The sequence below is a fragment of the Siniperca chuatsi genome, linkage group LG10, assembly GCF_020085105.1.
Source record: "Siniperca chuatsi isolate FFG_IHB_CAS linkage group LG10, ASM2008510v1, whole genome shotgun sequence".
Lineage (NCBI taxonomy): Eukaryota > Metazoa > Chordata > Actinopteri > Centrarchiformes > Sinipercidae > Siniperca > Siniperca chuatsi.
This window is the reverse complement of record NC_058051.1, coordinates 19,274,068-19,289,155: the sequence shown is the minus strand read 5'-3', so window position 1 is coordinate 19,289,155 and position 15,088 is coordinate 19,274,068. Positions and strand designations below refer to the sequence as shown.

The window sequence follows — 15,088 nt, the reverse complement described above, 5'->3', positions numbered from 1 at the left end:
AAAGTTAACAATCAAACAAGTAATAATGGCTGCTTCAATTACTGGGCAATAAGAGTCATTGTTATTTCATTTCTGTTTAATTTGTTTTCTTACATGTGTAATAATCTCCATATACCTTATTGTGGAATAAAAGAAAAGTCTAAAAACGTCGTCATGACCACTACATTGAATGTAGAGACACCAATGATCATTTCATTATGATGTTTCTCAGGTTAGATTTAAATTATCTTACACTATGAGGAACTGAAGCTAAGAAAGTCTCCTGACTTCAATCTGTTTTTTGTATCATGTTGTAGTGAAGTCATTGCAAAATGGATAACTCATTATATCATTAAATCATTAGTGCACATTTTCTGCTTGTCACATACTGTTAGCTCTGGATTGGTCAAGGCAATAATTGTGTTTATGCTATAATTGTCATAATTGTGTCCATTACATGGTTTCTTTTCATCTGTCTGAATGCAGAGCAGATAGAGGAGGATATAGAGAATGAGATATTAGTAATCTGCAATAAAACAGCCAACAAAAACACTGATCTGCTCTCCAAGAAATCTCCACTTTGCCAAAGCTAACTCCACCTTGGGACCATATGTAGTGTGCAGGGAAAAGGTGCAGGTGGGTTGAAAGTGTAAAAAATCTCATAACTCCAAGCTGGCCCAAAAGTACTCTATCCCACCGCTGGCCCAGCTGTTGTCTGGGGGTGTGTAATTGTGTCAAAACCTTCTATTTCCCTCCAAGAGCTCCCCCCTAAAGCAGTTAGATGCCTCCCCCCACATGGTCCTGGGCATCATCATTTTCCAGCAACCATCCATCTTCGGCCTGCGATTAATTCTCTTCATTTCCGAGCACAGGCCATAAATCCTGGCACACTTAATTAATTTCACGGCCAACGCGGGGCTCCCGTAAAGCGGGGATTGTTCTCGCAAAAGCCCATATTAATTATGCTATTTTACAGCCATCTCATTGAAGGCTGTGTTTCATCTTTCATAATTACATTTTCAACAACAACGGGGGCAACAAAAGGAGTCTAATTATGGATTTGGCGGCACGCTCCCTTGTAATAAGTCAATGTTAGCATCGAGCCCACGACGTGGTGCTAAGGCGTTACGACACACAGCGTAGAGTAGCCCAGCAGAATCAAAGTGAGCTTCCATGTTTTATTATTGTTACTGTAACTATAGTTTTAGCTGAGAGCACAATCATAATGCAGAACATATTGAAAACATTTGGTGGCCTGCTGGCATAAATTGTGTTGATGAAGTTAGAGGAAATTATTGTCACATTGAGGCTCTGGTGATCATTACTCTTGTGATGGAGCTCATTGGGTCTCTGTAGTGGAGCTCATCAGCTGCTCTCCTGATGTTCAGGCAGCAGCGTCTCCCTCCTGTCAACGCCTCAACCTATCATGCAACACATGAGTGTCTCTCATGTGTCCTAAATGTGCTTATAGACCCACAGACAAGCACCACGGCAGATGAAACAGAGTTAAAATACAGTGGTATCCCCATTTGTTTATAACATAGTGTTCACCTATTCAAACTATGTGAAACCTGAAAAAGATCACCAGCATGATTTTCATCCCCAGGCCTTGTGTCGCGTTCCCCACTGTTGCACTCTCCCGCTGGTCTGTGCCACAGGTCACCACCCGGTCATAATTGGTGACGAAGCCGCTGTTAACAGCCACCTACACACTTCGTCCGGCGTCCTGCCTTCCACCCACACACTCCTGGAGCTGAGCGGTAATAATATACCCTCACACACACACAGGCTCATACAACGTAGAGCTGCCATAAGTATGCTGTGATGCATGGGCTGTCATGGCTGCCTGGTTGGTGGTAAAGTCAAGGAAGAAGGCCTGCGCTTGTTAAGTCACAATGACGGGGCGTCACCTTTGACAGTCATCTATTTTTGATCATTGACATGGCCTAGTGCTGAGATGATTAGTCAGTTAATCGATTATTCGACTGACAGAAAACTACAATTTTCATAATCAAGAAAAAAAAAACGTTCACTGGTCCCAACTTCTCCAATGTGAAGATTTTCTGGTCTTCTGTGTTTTATATCATTATGAATTTGGGTTTTGGTCAGGTCAGACAAATCAAGCAGTCTGAAGGAATCACCTTAAAGGATGGGTTCATAATTTTTCAAGTCTGTCTTAAAGCAATAGTCATGTGCCCATATGAACGTTGTAACAAGTTTTTCTTTCAGAAGTCATTCTTCCTCTTCATACTGGCTATTTAAAGATTCTTCATTAATGTGCTTTGAAAGTGATGGGGGACAAAATCCACGGTCCTCATAGGCTACAGTGCAAAAATGTGTTCAAAAGTTTATCTGAAGCTAATGTGAGGCTTCAGCCATCTGAGTTAGAGAAATCAAAAGGGTATCTTCCAAAGTTACAGCCTTTTTAGTACAAAGATACTAAGGACCAAACCATGTGTTGTGCACGTTATCAGAAGGAAGACAATAACCCTAAAAGTGAATTTGTGATAGGGACGGTGGTAATATTGGTCGCCTGGCTGACCTGAGAGTGCAGCTATGTCACCTCTGATCAGTGGTGTTACAGCCCACTGCCGGATAGTCCTTTCACTTCCTATTAGGCTGCTCACACTGAGAGTCTGCGTGCAGTGGCAAGGGCCATAAGTCCTTTGACAGCGACCTTGAACATATGTGTGTGTTTGTGTGTGTGATATCTCTTCCTCTTCTCTCCACTCTTTCCTTGTCAAGGCCATCGGTGATCAGTGGAGGTTAAAAGTTACAAATCACCCTTCCTCCCCCACTTTCCATCCTCTCCCCTCCCCACCTGTCTTTACGCTCTCGCCCAGGCGAGGGCCTCAAGGGGCCCGGGTCTCATTCGTATTTGGGGCCATGGCTCCTGTTGAGGGTCTGCAGGGGATCAGAGGCAGCGGAGGGCAATTACTCCTATGCTTTAATTGGCATTATCATTTTAGCAGGCTGACAGAGATGGATCACCCGGCAGGACCCTGCTACTATCGGTACAGGAGCAGGAGGGTGGAGGCAGGGGGGAGAGGAGAGGGAGAAGGTGTTGGCCTGTTGGGCACAATGAGGGAGAGGATAAGGGGAGAAGAAAATTTAGGTGGAAGAGAGGAGCACAAAATGAAGGGCAGAAACGAGGAAATAAATCTGATACTAACATTGGCTGAACAAATAACCTTCATTATACAAAAAAGGTGTGTGGAGGAATTGTGTGGGCCAGTAGCTCTCTGGGTGTGTGAGGATGTGCTAGCCCTCATAAATGTGTGTGTATGGCTGATTTTATACCTGTGTATGTGCGTGCAGAGGGAAAGGGCAGGGGAGGGGGAAGGAGGTGTATTAGTGTAACCCAGTGTGAAGCCTTGCGAGGGCCTAACGAGAAGTATGGCTGTGGCTACATAACTCAGGTCCTGTAAAGCTGTCAGTGGAATTAAGAGGCAGCCATTATAGTTGCCCATACAAGTGCCTCAATGCAAAATACCAGTCTTCTCCCTGGGGCCGACAGCGGCAGATAATTTTAGCTACTTAGTGAATCATCTTCAAAGCCGGAGCTGAGCTTTTTCAGCTCTGTGATTACAGCTTCTACTGTAAGTACACATTATTATATTCTTTTCAGCAGCTTAATTTGTGCTTTTTGAGTTCAAGTTAGCTTTCTTTTCTGTGCTTCTTTCGTCACAGACTCCCAGGTCTCCCATCTAAGAATACCCCAGAATCCCCAGAGGCTGAACCAGACAACATGCCAGAGAAACACAGTGATGGATCGATGAAAAATTATTATGAAGCTGTCCAACCTGAATTTATTGTGCTGTCTGTTGATAATCCCTTATTTGTCTCTTCCTGGCATCCAACAAAATCTGTCAGTCTGACTAAAAAAAGCAAGGGACGGTTGATGGAAGATGATGAAGCGAGTGGGGGGTTTCTTTTAGGAAAGAACATACTTGAAGGGAATGCTGTGTGCTCTTGCTCTCTCCCTCTCTCCCTCTCTCCCTGATATGAAAAATGAAAACTATAAGGGAGACAATAATAAAAATAGCAGAATGAGTGGACAGGCCAGAGCAGTCCATTACTCACAGCTGCTTTGGGCTGCGTGGTAAAAATGTGCTGCTTGCTGCAAAAGCATGCATCACCGCCGGCACAAAACAAATGGGCTGTCTCCAACGTATTTACCTCCAATTGTTCAAGCATTTGTGGGGAGAGCTACGGCCTGTCCAGACAACTCAGGCCTGTCCATCTGAGGGACAAGAGAGTTGGTTTTACTGGGAGACATGATGAGAGATATGCCGGATGCACTGTGAGAATCTAAAAATGTTAGGTCTAAACTGTTAATGAGAGAGGAAGTAGTCGTAATTGAATAAAATTAATTGATTAGACGGTAGATGGAAAATTAATTAATCAACTTTTTTCATAATGAATTGATTGTCATTTATCAAGCAAAAATGCCCAACAATCGCTGATTTCAGCTTCTCAAATGTGATATTCTGTTTTTTACTGTTAAACATTTATGAAACTATAAATATATTCCTTAATGAGTAGGAATTAAGGAAAGGAGATAACAGTGAATAAGCTTAAAATCTTCCTCTCAACAGCATGAAGATGTTCATTTCTATATATATTTGTAACAGTAAGTTCATTGACCTGGAAAGACAAGCAAATCCTCCTTTAAGTTGTTATTCATTTGTCATTGAGTGTGTGTATACGCGTGTGTTAGTCTGTGTTACAGAGGAGTATCATTCTCATGATTAGAGATCTGTTTGTTTTCTCCCTGAAGCCACTGATGATTTTGGAAAAGGAGACGGGTAGAAAAGGGAGTATTGTGTATAAACAGAGCGGAGGAGACAGAAGGAGCGAGGGAGTGGGATTCACATAAACTACAAATTCAACTCATCTCACCCCACCCCTCATGCTATTGACTGAAGTTCGTGAGCGTCCCTGGGAGGCTGTGACTAGAGACCTTCAATGGCAGATAATAATTTAACTTGGCTGGCTGTTTTAGGCACTTATCTTTCTATTCTTGATCATTATGGATTTAAAGGGGCGATCAGAACAACACTGAACCCCTGCGGAGCTCAAGGCTGGGGCCTGAGCCAGCTTCACAGTACAGCTTTACAGCTCAACATCTCCCATATCCTGGTGTGATACAGCTGTGCGTAATGACAGAGCCCCACTCTCAAACGGCCCTCCTGATTAAGATGGCTCTCCACATCACCCCTGTTTATCTCCAGTGCGGTCGTTAGCCGGGATGGGCTCGCTAATGATGAGTAGTTTACAATATGGCACTCTGGCATAATCGGCCTCCTGTCATCATCATCTGACAGAGAGGAACCCGCCCAGCTCCAGCCTGTAGCTCTTTACCCACCGTCCATTCTGAAAGACAGCAGATTTAGAGAGCATCACAGTGATAAACAGGAACGAGTAAACATATTTTCAGTTATGACAATCCGTCCTTAAGTACGTCAAATGTCGCCTGATGATGAGTACATCAAATAATATGCTGGAGGCAAAGTGGTAATCAGTGAAAAGCACCTTTATAGTCTCCATCACATTACAGGAAAATTTGCAATTGAGACGTATGTAACTGCATTATTATTACACCCACATCTACGCTGACTGCTGTAGATTTGATGTGAGGGTGAGTGTGTTTGTGAAACAAGTTAACCAATATAAAATGTACAATATGTAATAAAACGAATAAAGCTAAAAGGAGTAATGAAAAAGGAATTGGGGAGCATGGAGGAACAGATGAGAGAAAAAGTGAGAAGTAGAAGAGAGGGAGAGAGAGAGAGAGAGAGACGGCTATTTAATTTATGTGGGGAGTAGGAGAGAGTGGCAGTGATACATGGGTTTGTTAGTCAATTGATAAAGGAGAGGAAATTTCTAAAAAACATTCAGCACCGAGAGATATGGCCACCATACATCACCTATTTGCAAACAACGAGGGCTAATATTTATCCCTGGGAGGGACAGAATGACCCTCACACACACACAAACGTGACACAGCTCATCATGACCTAATTAAGCCAAAAGAATAGACCTTAATTGGAAAACGAAAAACTGAATTTTAAAGAAAACAACAAAGTGGCAAACATCTCATCCCTTTATTGTAAGTACATACAGACACAGATACATATTGCCCCACGTGTGAGCTTTTAGTGCTGCAGTGGTTGTAGTAATGGAAGTGTCTGGGAGAAGAGGCCCAAATAAGGAAAGTGAAGAAGAATCTGGTGGGCCTATATGGTTAGTTGAATGTACTTACTAAAGCCTATATGTCAGGAAAAGACAGCAGAGCGTGTGTGTGTACGTGCATGCACATAAGCTAAAAACTGTACAGCCCTATGCTAACACACACACGTGCGTGCACGCTTTCTCCCTGTAATGTATTAGATGTTGAATCTTTCTGATACATTGCTGCAGGCGGAATCTTTCATCTTTCCCTCTTTCCTCATTCAGTCAACTACGTGTGGGGAGACTTTTAAATTGTCAAGGCTGGAATTTAATTATTTAATCCCCCGTGATCGATCATTAGATCATTAAAAACAACAAATAACAATTTCCCATCCCCCACTAGTAGTTCCCATTTAATTCAACAAACAAACAAATAAATAAATGTGTAAATAAATATGACTGCTGTGTGGGATGGCTGTTGGGTGTATGTGTGGACAGTGTGTGTGTGTGTGTGTGTGTGTGTGTGTGTGTGTGTGTGTGTGTGTGTGTGTGTGTGTGTGTGTGTGTGTGTTGGGGTGCGTTGGGGATGTATTGGGGGCGTCTTTGTTGCGACTCATAGTCCAGATGGATGACTTGTACGGGGGAGTGTATTTATTTTGCGGCAAGGCGACATCAGGAGATTTGTTATTCCCTGGCGATGCCGAGTTTTTCACATTGCTCCACATCCCTGGGACCATATTTCATCCCCACACCCCCAATCCCCAAACAGATTTATTTACAGGCTCTCTTCCTGTACATACATACCCCCTTCCAACACATGCACACATACTGCTACAGACACATATACTCATGCATATACACTATAAACAGCAGACGACGTGTTCAAGCACTGAGGACCCCAAACACACCTTTTCTGAAATCAAATGTATGAACACACACGACACACATTTTCTATCTCTGTGCTTTCTCTGAGTTTCCAATGAGGATATTCTACAATATTGCCATTTTACCATTCTGTTTAGGTCCACAGTCTCTTCCTGATGGAGTTATAATTGCTCTCATATATTCCACAAAGCTAGGGCTCCCCCTGAACCTGGAAAGAGACAAAATAAGAAACCAAATAACTGCAACCGGGTGCAACTGGGAAAAGATTTGTTATAAATCCCAAATGGTTATTATATATATACCAAGGAAACTGCCAGAAACTTAAAATCTATTGCTAACTTCTACATTTATAAAGAGTTTCTCTGAATGTTTCACCTTCCCTAAACTGATCCCACTGAATGGGGTTAGCACGGCAGCATTGATTTCGATATGGGAGCATGATGAACCTGCCTGCTATGCTTACTATCATTAATTATGCTTATTAGAGGGCATCTCCACCAGACTGAAGTATCAGAGTCTAGTCAAGGTTCATTGACTTTTCCAGGAACTCCCTAAATGTCCATCATCAATGTGAATTCTGTCATGTACATTGGTGTTGGGAACTTTTACTACAACTCTAGAGGCTAGTTGCTGCTGATAATCATTACATACTGTAATTTAGCAGAGGTATTTTTTCATAGCTGTCACGGGGGGCAGACAGTTTCCTAGAAAGAAAGCGAGAAGAAGAGAGAAAAACACAGAGAGAGGGAGAAAGAGATGGAAATGAAAGATTAAGAGAAATGATGAGAGTACAGGCAAAGAGGAAGGGTGCAAACAAAGAGTATAAGGCCCAATCGAAAACCATCCCTCACTCCCCCTCTCCAAAAGGGAACCTAGAGCTTCGGCCTCTTAATAGGGGGGGTGAAATGGCAGGCACTTTGCTTAGAAATGAATAACCTGGGGATATGTGTGTGTGCACGCATGTATATGTGTGTGTGCCTGTGTAGGAAGGAGGAGGATGTTAGGGGTTCCTCGGCCCTGGGTCTCTCCCTATCTTTGTGAGTAATGATTCAGACTGCCAGTGTAGTGGTGTCGCCCCATCTATAACCATTTACACACAGGCACACATACAAACAAAGACACACACATGCAAGCAGACACACACAAACACACACACACACAGAAGATTAATCAGACAGGAAACAGGGCAGGTGGATGGACATGGCTGGGTTCATCCATTCAGTCCTAAAACAGACACGCTGTAAACGCACAGGGGGAGTTTTAGGTGAAAGCAGACGCTGACCAACCAGCAGCCTCACTGACAGCTTCACTAACACAGAAGAAGATTATGTTTTCACATATACACACATATAGTATATGCACACACACAGTTTCTTTCACTACTGCCCCACACGCTTCACCATAAAAAGATACTCCAGAGATGAAACAGATCTTCTTCTTTTTAAGCATGTAACAGTAACATTAATGACAGAGTAGACTATGAAATATCTACAGTACATATGTGAGTTTTAATACAGATTAAAGGGTTGAGTCATTTTTAAAGTCCAGACCAATCTCTAAATAGTCTAGATTTTCATTATGTTAAAAGGATGACCTTAAATGGCATCAAATATCTCACATTTTTCGAAGTCTATCTCAAAACATTACTCACATGCCCATGTATACAGTGAAACAGTCTCTGTAATCATTCCTCCCGTCCATACTGGCTGTGACGAGATCCCGTCCTAACATGCCTCCAATGTAAGTGATGGAGGACAAAATCCACAGCCCTCTTTTTGTGCAAAAATATATTCCAAAGTTCAGCTGAAGCTAAAATTAGGTGTTAATTAGTCAAATCAAGTAGGTATTTTCCAAAGTTACTGTCTTTTCCGTATGAAGTCCTCCCTTTTTGTTTCCAGAGACAGTGTTTCCTTGCTGAGCTGCAACAGAGGGATAGTAAAACAAAGAGGTTGTTCTGTTTAATTCAGACTTCTGAAGCCTCATATTAGCTTCACCTGAACTTTGGAATGCATTTTTGCACAGAATGAGGATTGTAGATTTTTACTTAAATTGAAACTGTATTAAATTGAAACTTTTCATGGCTAGTGTGGACAGGAGAAACAAATACAGCAACCAATAAGTCTTTAACTGTACATATAGGCACGTGAGTATTGTTTTAAGAAAACATGAAAAAATGTGAACCTATCCTTTATTGTTCACATGTGGAAAAGGTTGTGCGAGAAGGGACAAAGGATATGTACTTAAATATGAATCTTCTTAAATATTTAACATTAAAGACCATACAAATCCTCTTAAAGTTTAAGAAAAACTGCAAAATTTTAGATTAAAGAAAATAAATGTGTTTATAGACTTCAAATGGATAAACATGTCAGTGTGAGGCTGTCTTTCTGAAAAAATCCAGCCAGTAAATAAAACAACCATTACATTACATGATGCAAGTGAACACGAGTCTTTCATAAATAGTGCTTGTCCTGTGGCTTTAGAGTAGATCGGGGTGTGGTCCAGTGGTCAGGGAAATGGCCGGATGACCTGAACTGTGCTGAGTCATGTCCCAGGTGAGGGATAGAGCTGCCTCCACTGGGCTCCGGGACGTGCACTTAACCTGCAGTAATTACTGGAAACAACACTGAGAACATGGCAACATGGAAGTCGTGGAAGTGGCTCGAAGATTTCAAATTACTCTGAGCCTCTTGGGGCACACTGCGGGGAAGCCTGCCAGGATTGTAATGTGGATGCTCGAGTTGGTTTCTTAACATCCTCTGGATTTATCAGACAGGAGGAGTTTATCACTCTGAAACAAATAACTAAAATAGCATATTTAGCAATTGAAATTTATATCCTTTGTATCCTAAAATCTGTAATACAGAGACAATTATTATATAAATATGGGACCACCAGTAGTGGCAATCACACTTGTATGGATAATGAGCTTACAAAGTGAAGACACAATTGGTCGACATTGATTGGGGTAACAGTGAAAGGGAGGAGGGAAGGAGTAAACCATGAGAGCAAAAAACGAGAAATCAGGAGGCAGAGGTAGAGTAGTAGAAGAAATAGGTTAAAGAAGAAAAGAGGACAGAATGAGTGGAGAAAAGTGGAAAAGGGGCAAAGAGAGAGAAAGCGAGAAGGACCCTGCGAATGAGACCCAAATGGCTGCTAAAAATCATTAATCTTGTGGGGATCTGTGTCAGCGAACGGCGGCGACACAAAGAGCTCTCGGAGCAGCACGGAGAGCAGCTCAGTGACCCGAACCCAATTGGCTGAGAAAGGCCCACCAGGCTTTAATAGACTTTTGCTGATCCGACACTTGTTTGCTAGGAGCCACAAAGAGGCGATTGCAGGGGCTGACAGGGGCCTGCAGGCCCAGGGGCTCCCCTCCTGGCCCATGATAAATGACCCAGGGTGGGCAGGGCCAGGGCCAGAGGAGAGGGGTGAGAGAGCCAAGAGGCAAGGAGGTCACCCAGCAAGGAGAGTGGACAGAGGAGGAGAAAGGAAGAATAAAAGGGGATACGGAAGAGTGGAGAGTAGAGATGTTTGATAAAAGTGACCGTCTTCTGATCCCCGGTGAATGACAACAGGTCCAGAGATTATGACATGCAGGGGCAGCGTTGGGAAGGAGAATCTCTGAGCATCCTGAGTAGAGAAAAACACAAGGAGAAAAAAAACGAGAATAGGTAAAAGGAGGGGTAAGGAGTGAACAATAAAAGAAAGGAGAGGAGAGGAGAGGACTCTGAGGCAGAGACAACGTCTGAAGAAAAAATGCCGGTTCGGCTCTTTTCCTTAAAAACGCCTGCTGCAGCAGCCACCCACCTCCAGATCAATCATGCCCACATGCTCATACACTGGCATACAACTGACCTGGGGTCAGCTAGGTAGTGCTACTCGCTGGTAAACAGTTAGGGAACATGTCTTGAATAAATTCTTATCACAAACATTTATACATTACACACTTGACAGAAAAATAAAAAGTCTTCTAAGATATTACACTGAGCCATTTGAGGCCTATTTTAATACCCTTTCTTTACTCTTAGCTTAATAATACACTGGTGCTATATATACTCTTCTGATGCCGCATTTTCCAGAATATTATTTGAAATGGAAATTTAATATAAGCCAAAGATGTGGTCTGACAGCTCCATATGCAGATAATTAGAGAAGGCCATGAACAACAAAGGATGCTCCTCAACACTGACACGTTAACGCCAGACAGAGTTCCAGAGAGCCGACTGATCTTGTGCAAAGCAAAATGATACATTAAAAAAACGACAATTTTATGGGCAACATGAAATGTTTGGTTTTTTTGTTTTTTTTTTTTTTTACAAGAAACAGGCACTCCTCATGACTCGACATTGTCATATTTATGCATTCAATACATCGTAAGAATTTTGTTACTTGTATGTTTCTTTAGAATTACAGTAGCCTGTTATTGGCTCAGAAAATATAGATGTAAAATGTGGTTATGAGCAGAGAATATGGGCTTTAATTATGTTATGCCTGCACTCTGATATTTGGTTCTTGTGGTGTCGCCTACATTCTGTGGTTACATAGCCCCAGTTTATGATAAGACCCAATGTTATGCATAAGCCTCAGCAAAGAGCCAACTGGAAGGAAGCCAAACTATTGTACATAGCATTGCAATTTACATTAATGAAATGACCACAGCAAAAGGCAGATTTATTGTTCTTTTTCTTCTGGGATTAAGCCAGTACAGTGCATACTGACATTTATTTGTTGTTATATTTACAACATGTCAATCAGAGACATCTAATTTCAGAAAAGGCCTACAATTATGCCTTGGCCTCCCCATCATATTTTTATATCCTCTCTGCTTCTCTGTCATTTAAAAAAAAAGACTAAATAACTGAAGTTCTGAAATTGGATCTGTCTGCAAGGGGTTAGTGCAAAAAAGAGAAAAGACTGCATGTCACTGATGATAAACATCAAACTATTAGCAATGAGTAAATGCGCCACCAGAGGCGCCCTGTCACAAGAAATAAACCCTAATTTTCCCTGCAAACACAACTACCTTCTCAGCGGGTAAATGGTGAGAGTGTAACTGCTGTGATAACACTGGTGACGAATTATGATTGTCAAAAGTAGGCCTGTACATGAGCAAGACAGCATGCAGAGTGATTTTTTTAAGATAAACAATTGCTGTTCACTGTTAAATCGATACTTTTTCATATTAATGAGATGGCTAGATTTGGCACTTATCTCACCTCTTGTTGTTTTCCTGAAAAAAAAACAACAACTCCTCAGTCAATTATCACTGATGGGGATGTTATCTTTCTTCAGAGGCTGGCCTCTGCCTGTTTACACAGACGACACGTCTTAATAATACATGTTTTCACGGAGATAATCGATCAGTCTGGAGTAAACAAGAATGCCTGAGTAACTGCACGTTGTAAACGGAAGATGTTAGATTAGTGATGCAAAAGAGCCACTGTATGTATAGTCAAACTTGATATTTTAGAAACAAATGTAGGCTACCTCAGACTTGTCTGCTCAGTCATTTTCTTACTATTATGTTATGCCAAAGCACGGAGCAAGTGAATTAATGGAAACACTTGTTTACACACTGTGATTCGGGGTGGGGAAATGGATCATGCAGTTGTAGTGATAAAATGCGTTTTTAAGTTGTAGCTGTAAAATGTCAGTACATAATTGGACATGAGTCTACGCCAGGACAATTTTAAATGATGGCAAATTGACAACGGGACGTTTTTCGACAGATTCATTCTGTAAAACCACGTAAATAGGCTACAGCATAAATCATATGGCAGTTGTGCATCGTACAGAAAGAAAAAGCTGGAAGTTTAAATTTGCGTTTGCATTTATTAGTTCTCCAAATGGAAACTCACCTATACTACCAGTTAAAATCAGTAGTCACTGTATAATGAAAGCGGTTACGGGTAAAAACTTTTGGACTTTGAAGCCGGGGCTGCACGAGCTTTGCGCGTCTCCTTTCTCCATCCTGCGTCAAAGCTCATCAAAGCAGGACTTCCGAAAGCCCCGTCTCTCCATCTCCATCCCTCACTCTCCCTGTCAGGGGCCTTCCAACTCGGCTACCTTCCGTTTTGTTCTGCAACATTTCCAGGAATGGTCGGGGGGGACCATTAGAGTTAATCATTACGCACGCCAAACGGCCAAACACCGACCAAATAAAACCAACTGTTTACCTCAGAGTGAGATACAGAGTCTGATTCTGAATGTAAAAGGGGGAAAAAAGTATTCCTCACAGTCACTGCATCCTCCCATACAACCCATCATCAGATCCAGCGGTCTTGGCTTTCGGACAGCGGGTGAACATGCATGGATAGGTCCTGGAGCAGAATAGAAATCCATATTTGTGAGGGGAATCACGTCTCTTCCTATAGACACCCCATGGGCCTCCTGTGTGAAACCAGCAGGCCTGTTGCAGGTGTGAGATGCGAGCTGTGGGAAGCTCTGCAGCCACTGCAGCCTCCATGCGTCAACTGTTAAATGTAACATTTTAAAGGTGATTTTATTTCTGTTATTCATTCCTAAAATCCGTAGGATGGGACTCTCATTAGGGGCGAATGAGCAAGCATCAACACTTTTTTCGCTGTCCATAAGCATACGGATCACTTAATAGATCATTAACCACCGATATGCTGCTGACATGGACGCTTTTTTACATCTCGTCTCTCCATTACAGCCCGTTATTACCGAAGGGGGAGAGCCGCCGGCAGGCCTGCCTGGATCTATTAGACGGTGGACTCGGGCTATATTAGAGAGCATTACGACCTAATGGGGCTGCCGTTGGGTCGGCCTCGCTGGGAAGAGGTTTTAGAGCAGCTCGGCTCGGCACGGCACGACTCGCTCTGGGCGCTTTTGAAGTTGGAGCTGAGAATCGAGAAGCTCGCCTGCAGGTTCAGAGAATAAAAAGAGGATGACTATAATCTGAACGTTACCTGCGCAAAAAAATAAAAAAATAAAAAAATGCTGGCTTGAATTTGTAATTTGAGTGTATCAGTATGGGGTGATATCCAGGCGCTCTGAGGCTGAAAAAGTAGTGAGTGTCTAATTAAGGTGTTAGAAAGGCTGAGGATATATGACCATTCTCTCTCTCGATAAAAGCTAAAGAACACAATAGGAATAAATACAATCCAGAGTCGCTTTAAAGTACAATTTAATTATCATTGAATCAAAATAGCCAAATATTATAATGTAATTTTGGTCCAAATAATGATGTGGGCGTATAAAATCTTATAATAATACACTAAAGATAATAATACTAACAATAATAATAATAGCAATAATAGTAATAAACGATGACTAATAGGTAGGCCTAAGTGATCATCATAAATCAATCTGCCGTTTCTGTAAGGTTTCTGTTAAAAGCTGCCTCTTTCTCATTAATGCTTCATGCAAATGTTGATATTCCCTTTAAAATGTGTAATTTTATGATTTCATAGGCTATATTTTTAGCTTTCTTTTTTCTTTTTCTTTTTTTTTTAACCTTCGTAGCTGTTTATAGCAATTTAGGTCAGACTCAAAAAATATCCTTAAATTACCAGAACTATAACTTGAATTGAAAAATTTAAACCAAACAAATAAGCCCTTCATTATCGGATCTCATCTTTGGCAGCCTCCTCTTACATCCAAGCCTGATCAATACGCTCTGGTCGCGGCTGTACTCATCCGTGGATATGAGGTGGAAACGAAATGATAATCTAATCGATCCTTAAAATTGACTCATTTACAAGCAGTTTCTTTTTGCAGGGAAGCGAGACGTTTGCTCACGCTACTTCTTTTTTGTTTGTTAGGCAATTAAAATACAAATCAAATCAATCATACACGCATACATCCTGATGGAGGATCTGATCCTCTTTTGGCCAAACTACCTGTTAGACAGTGTCAGTGAGAGGATTAAACATGTGACACTGAGTGTTTATGAGACTCATGTAACAGAGATGAATTGCTGTCTGTCAAAATTGCAGGATGTGACCTTTAAAAGGAGCAATTAACGCGGTGATAAATAAAAAAATAAAAAATAAAATAAAAGGAAATCTATGTAAGCAGCATC

At 41.7% G+C, this 15,088-nt stretch overlaps 1 protein-coding gene across 8 annotated transcripts in view; it reads right to left on the bottom strand.

Moving 5' to 3' along the window:
• The window catches only part of LOC122883029, a 244,426-nt gene that overhangs the window by 17,851 nt on the left and 211,487 nt on the right, over positions 1-15,088 (bottom strand). For 2 of the 8 annotated variants that reach the window (XR_006379527.1, XR_006379526.1), the window contains one exon: positions 4,731-10,671. The exons of 2 other annotated variants lie outside the window; for them this stretch is intronic. Coding sequence is in view for 1 of the 6 variants with exons in the window: in XM_044211089.1 (XP_044067024.1) it covers positions 10,277-10,671 (395 nt within the window). In the remaining 5 variants the exon portion in view is untranslated. Of the gene's footprint in view, positions 1-4,721; positions 10,672-12,899; positions 15,084-15,088 lie in introns of those variants that run through there. 4 more of the 8 variants (XR_006379528.1, XR_006379536.1, XR_006379533.1 and 1 more) reach the window with 4 other exon arrangements.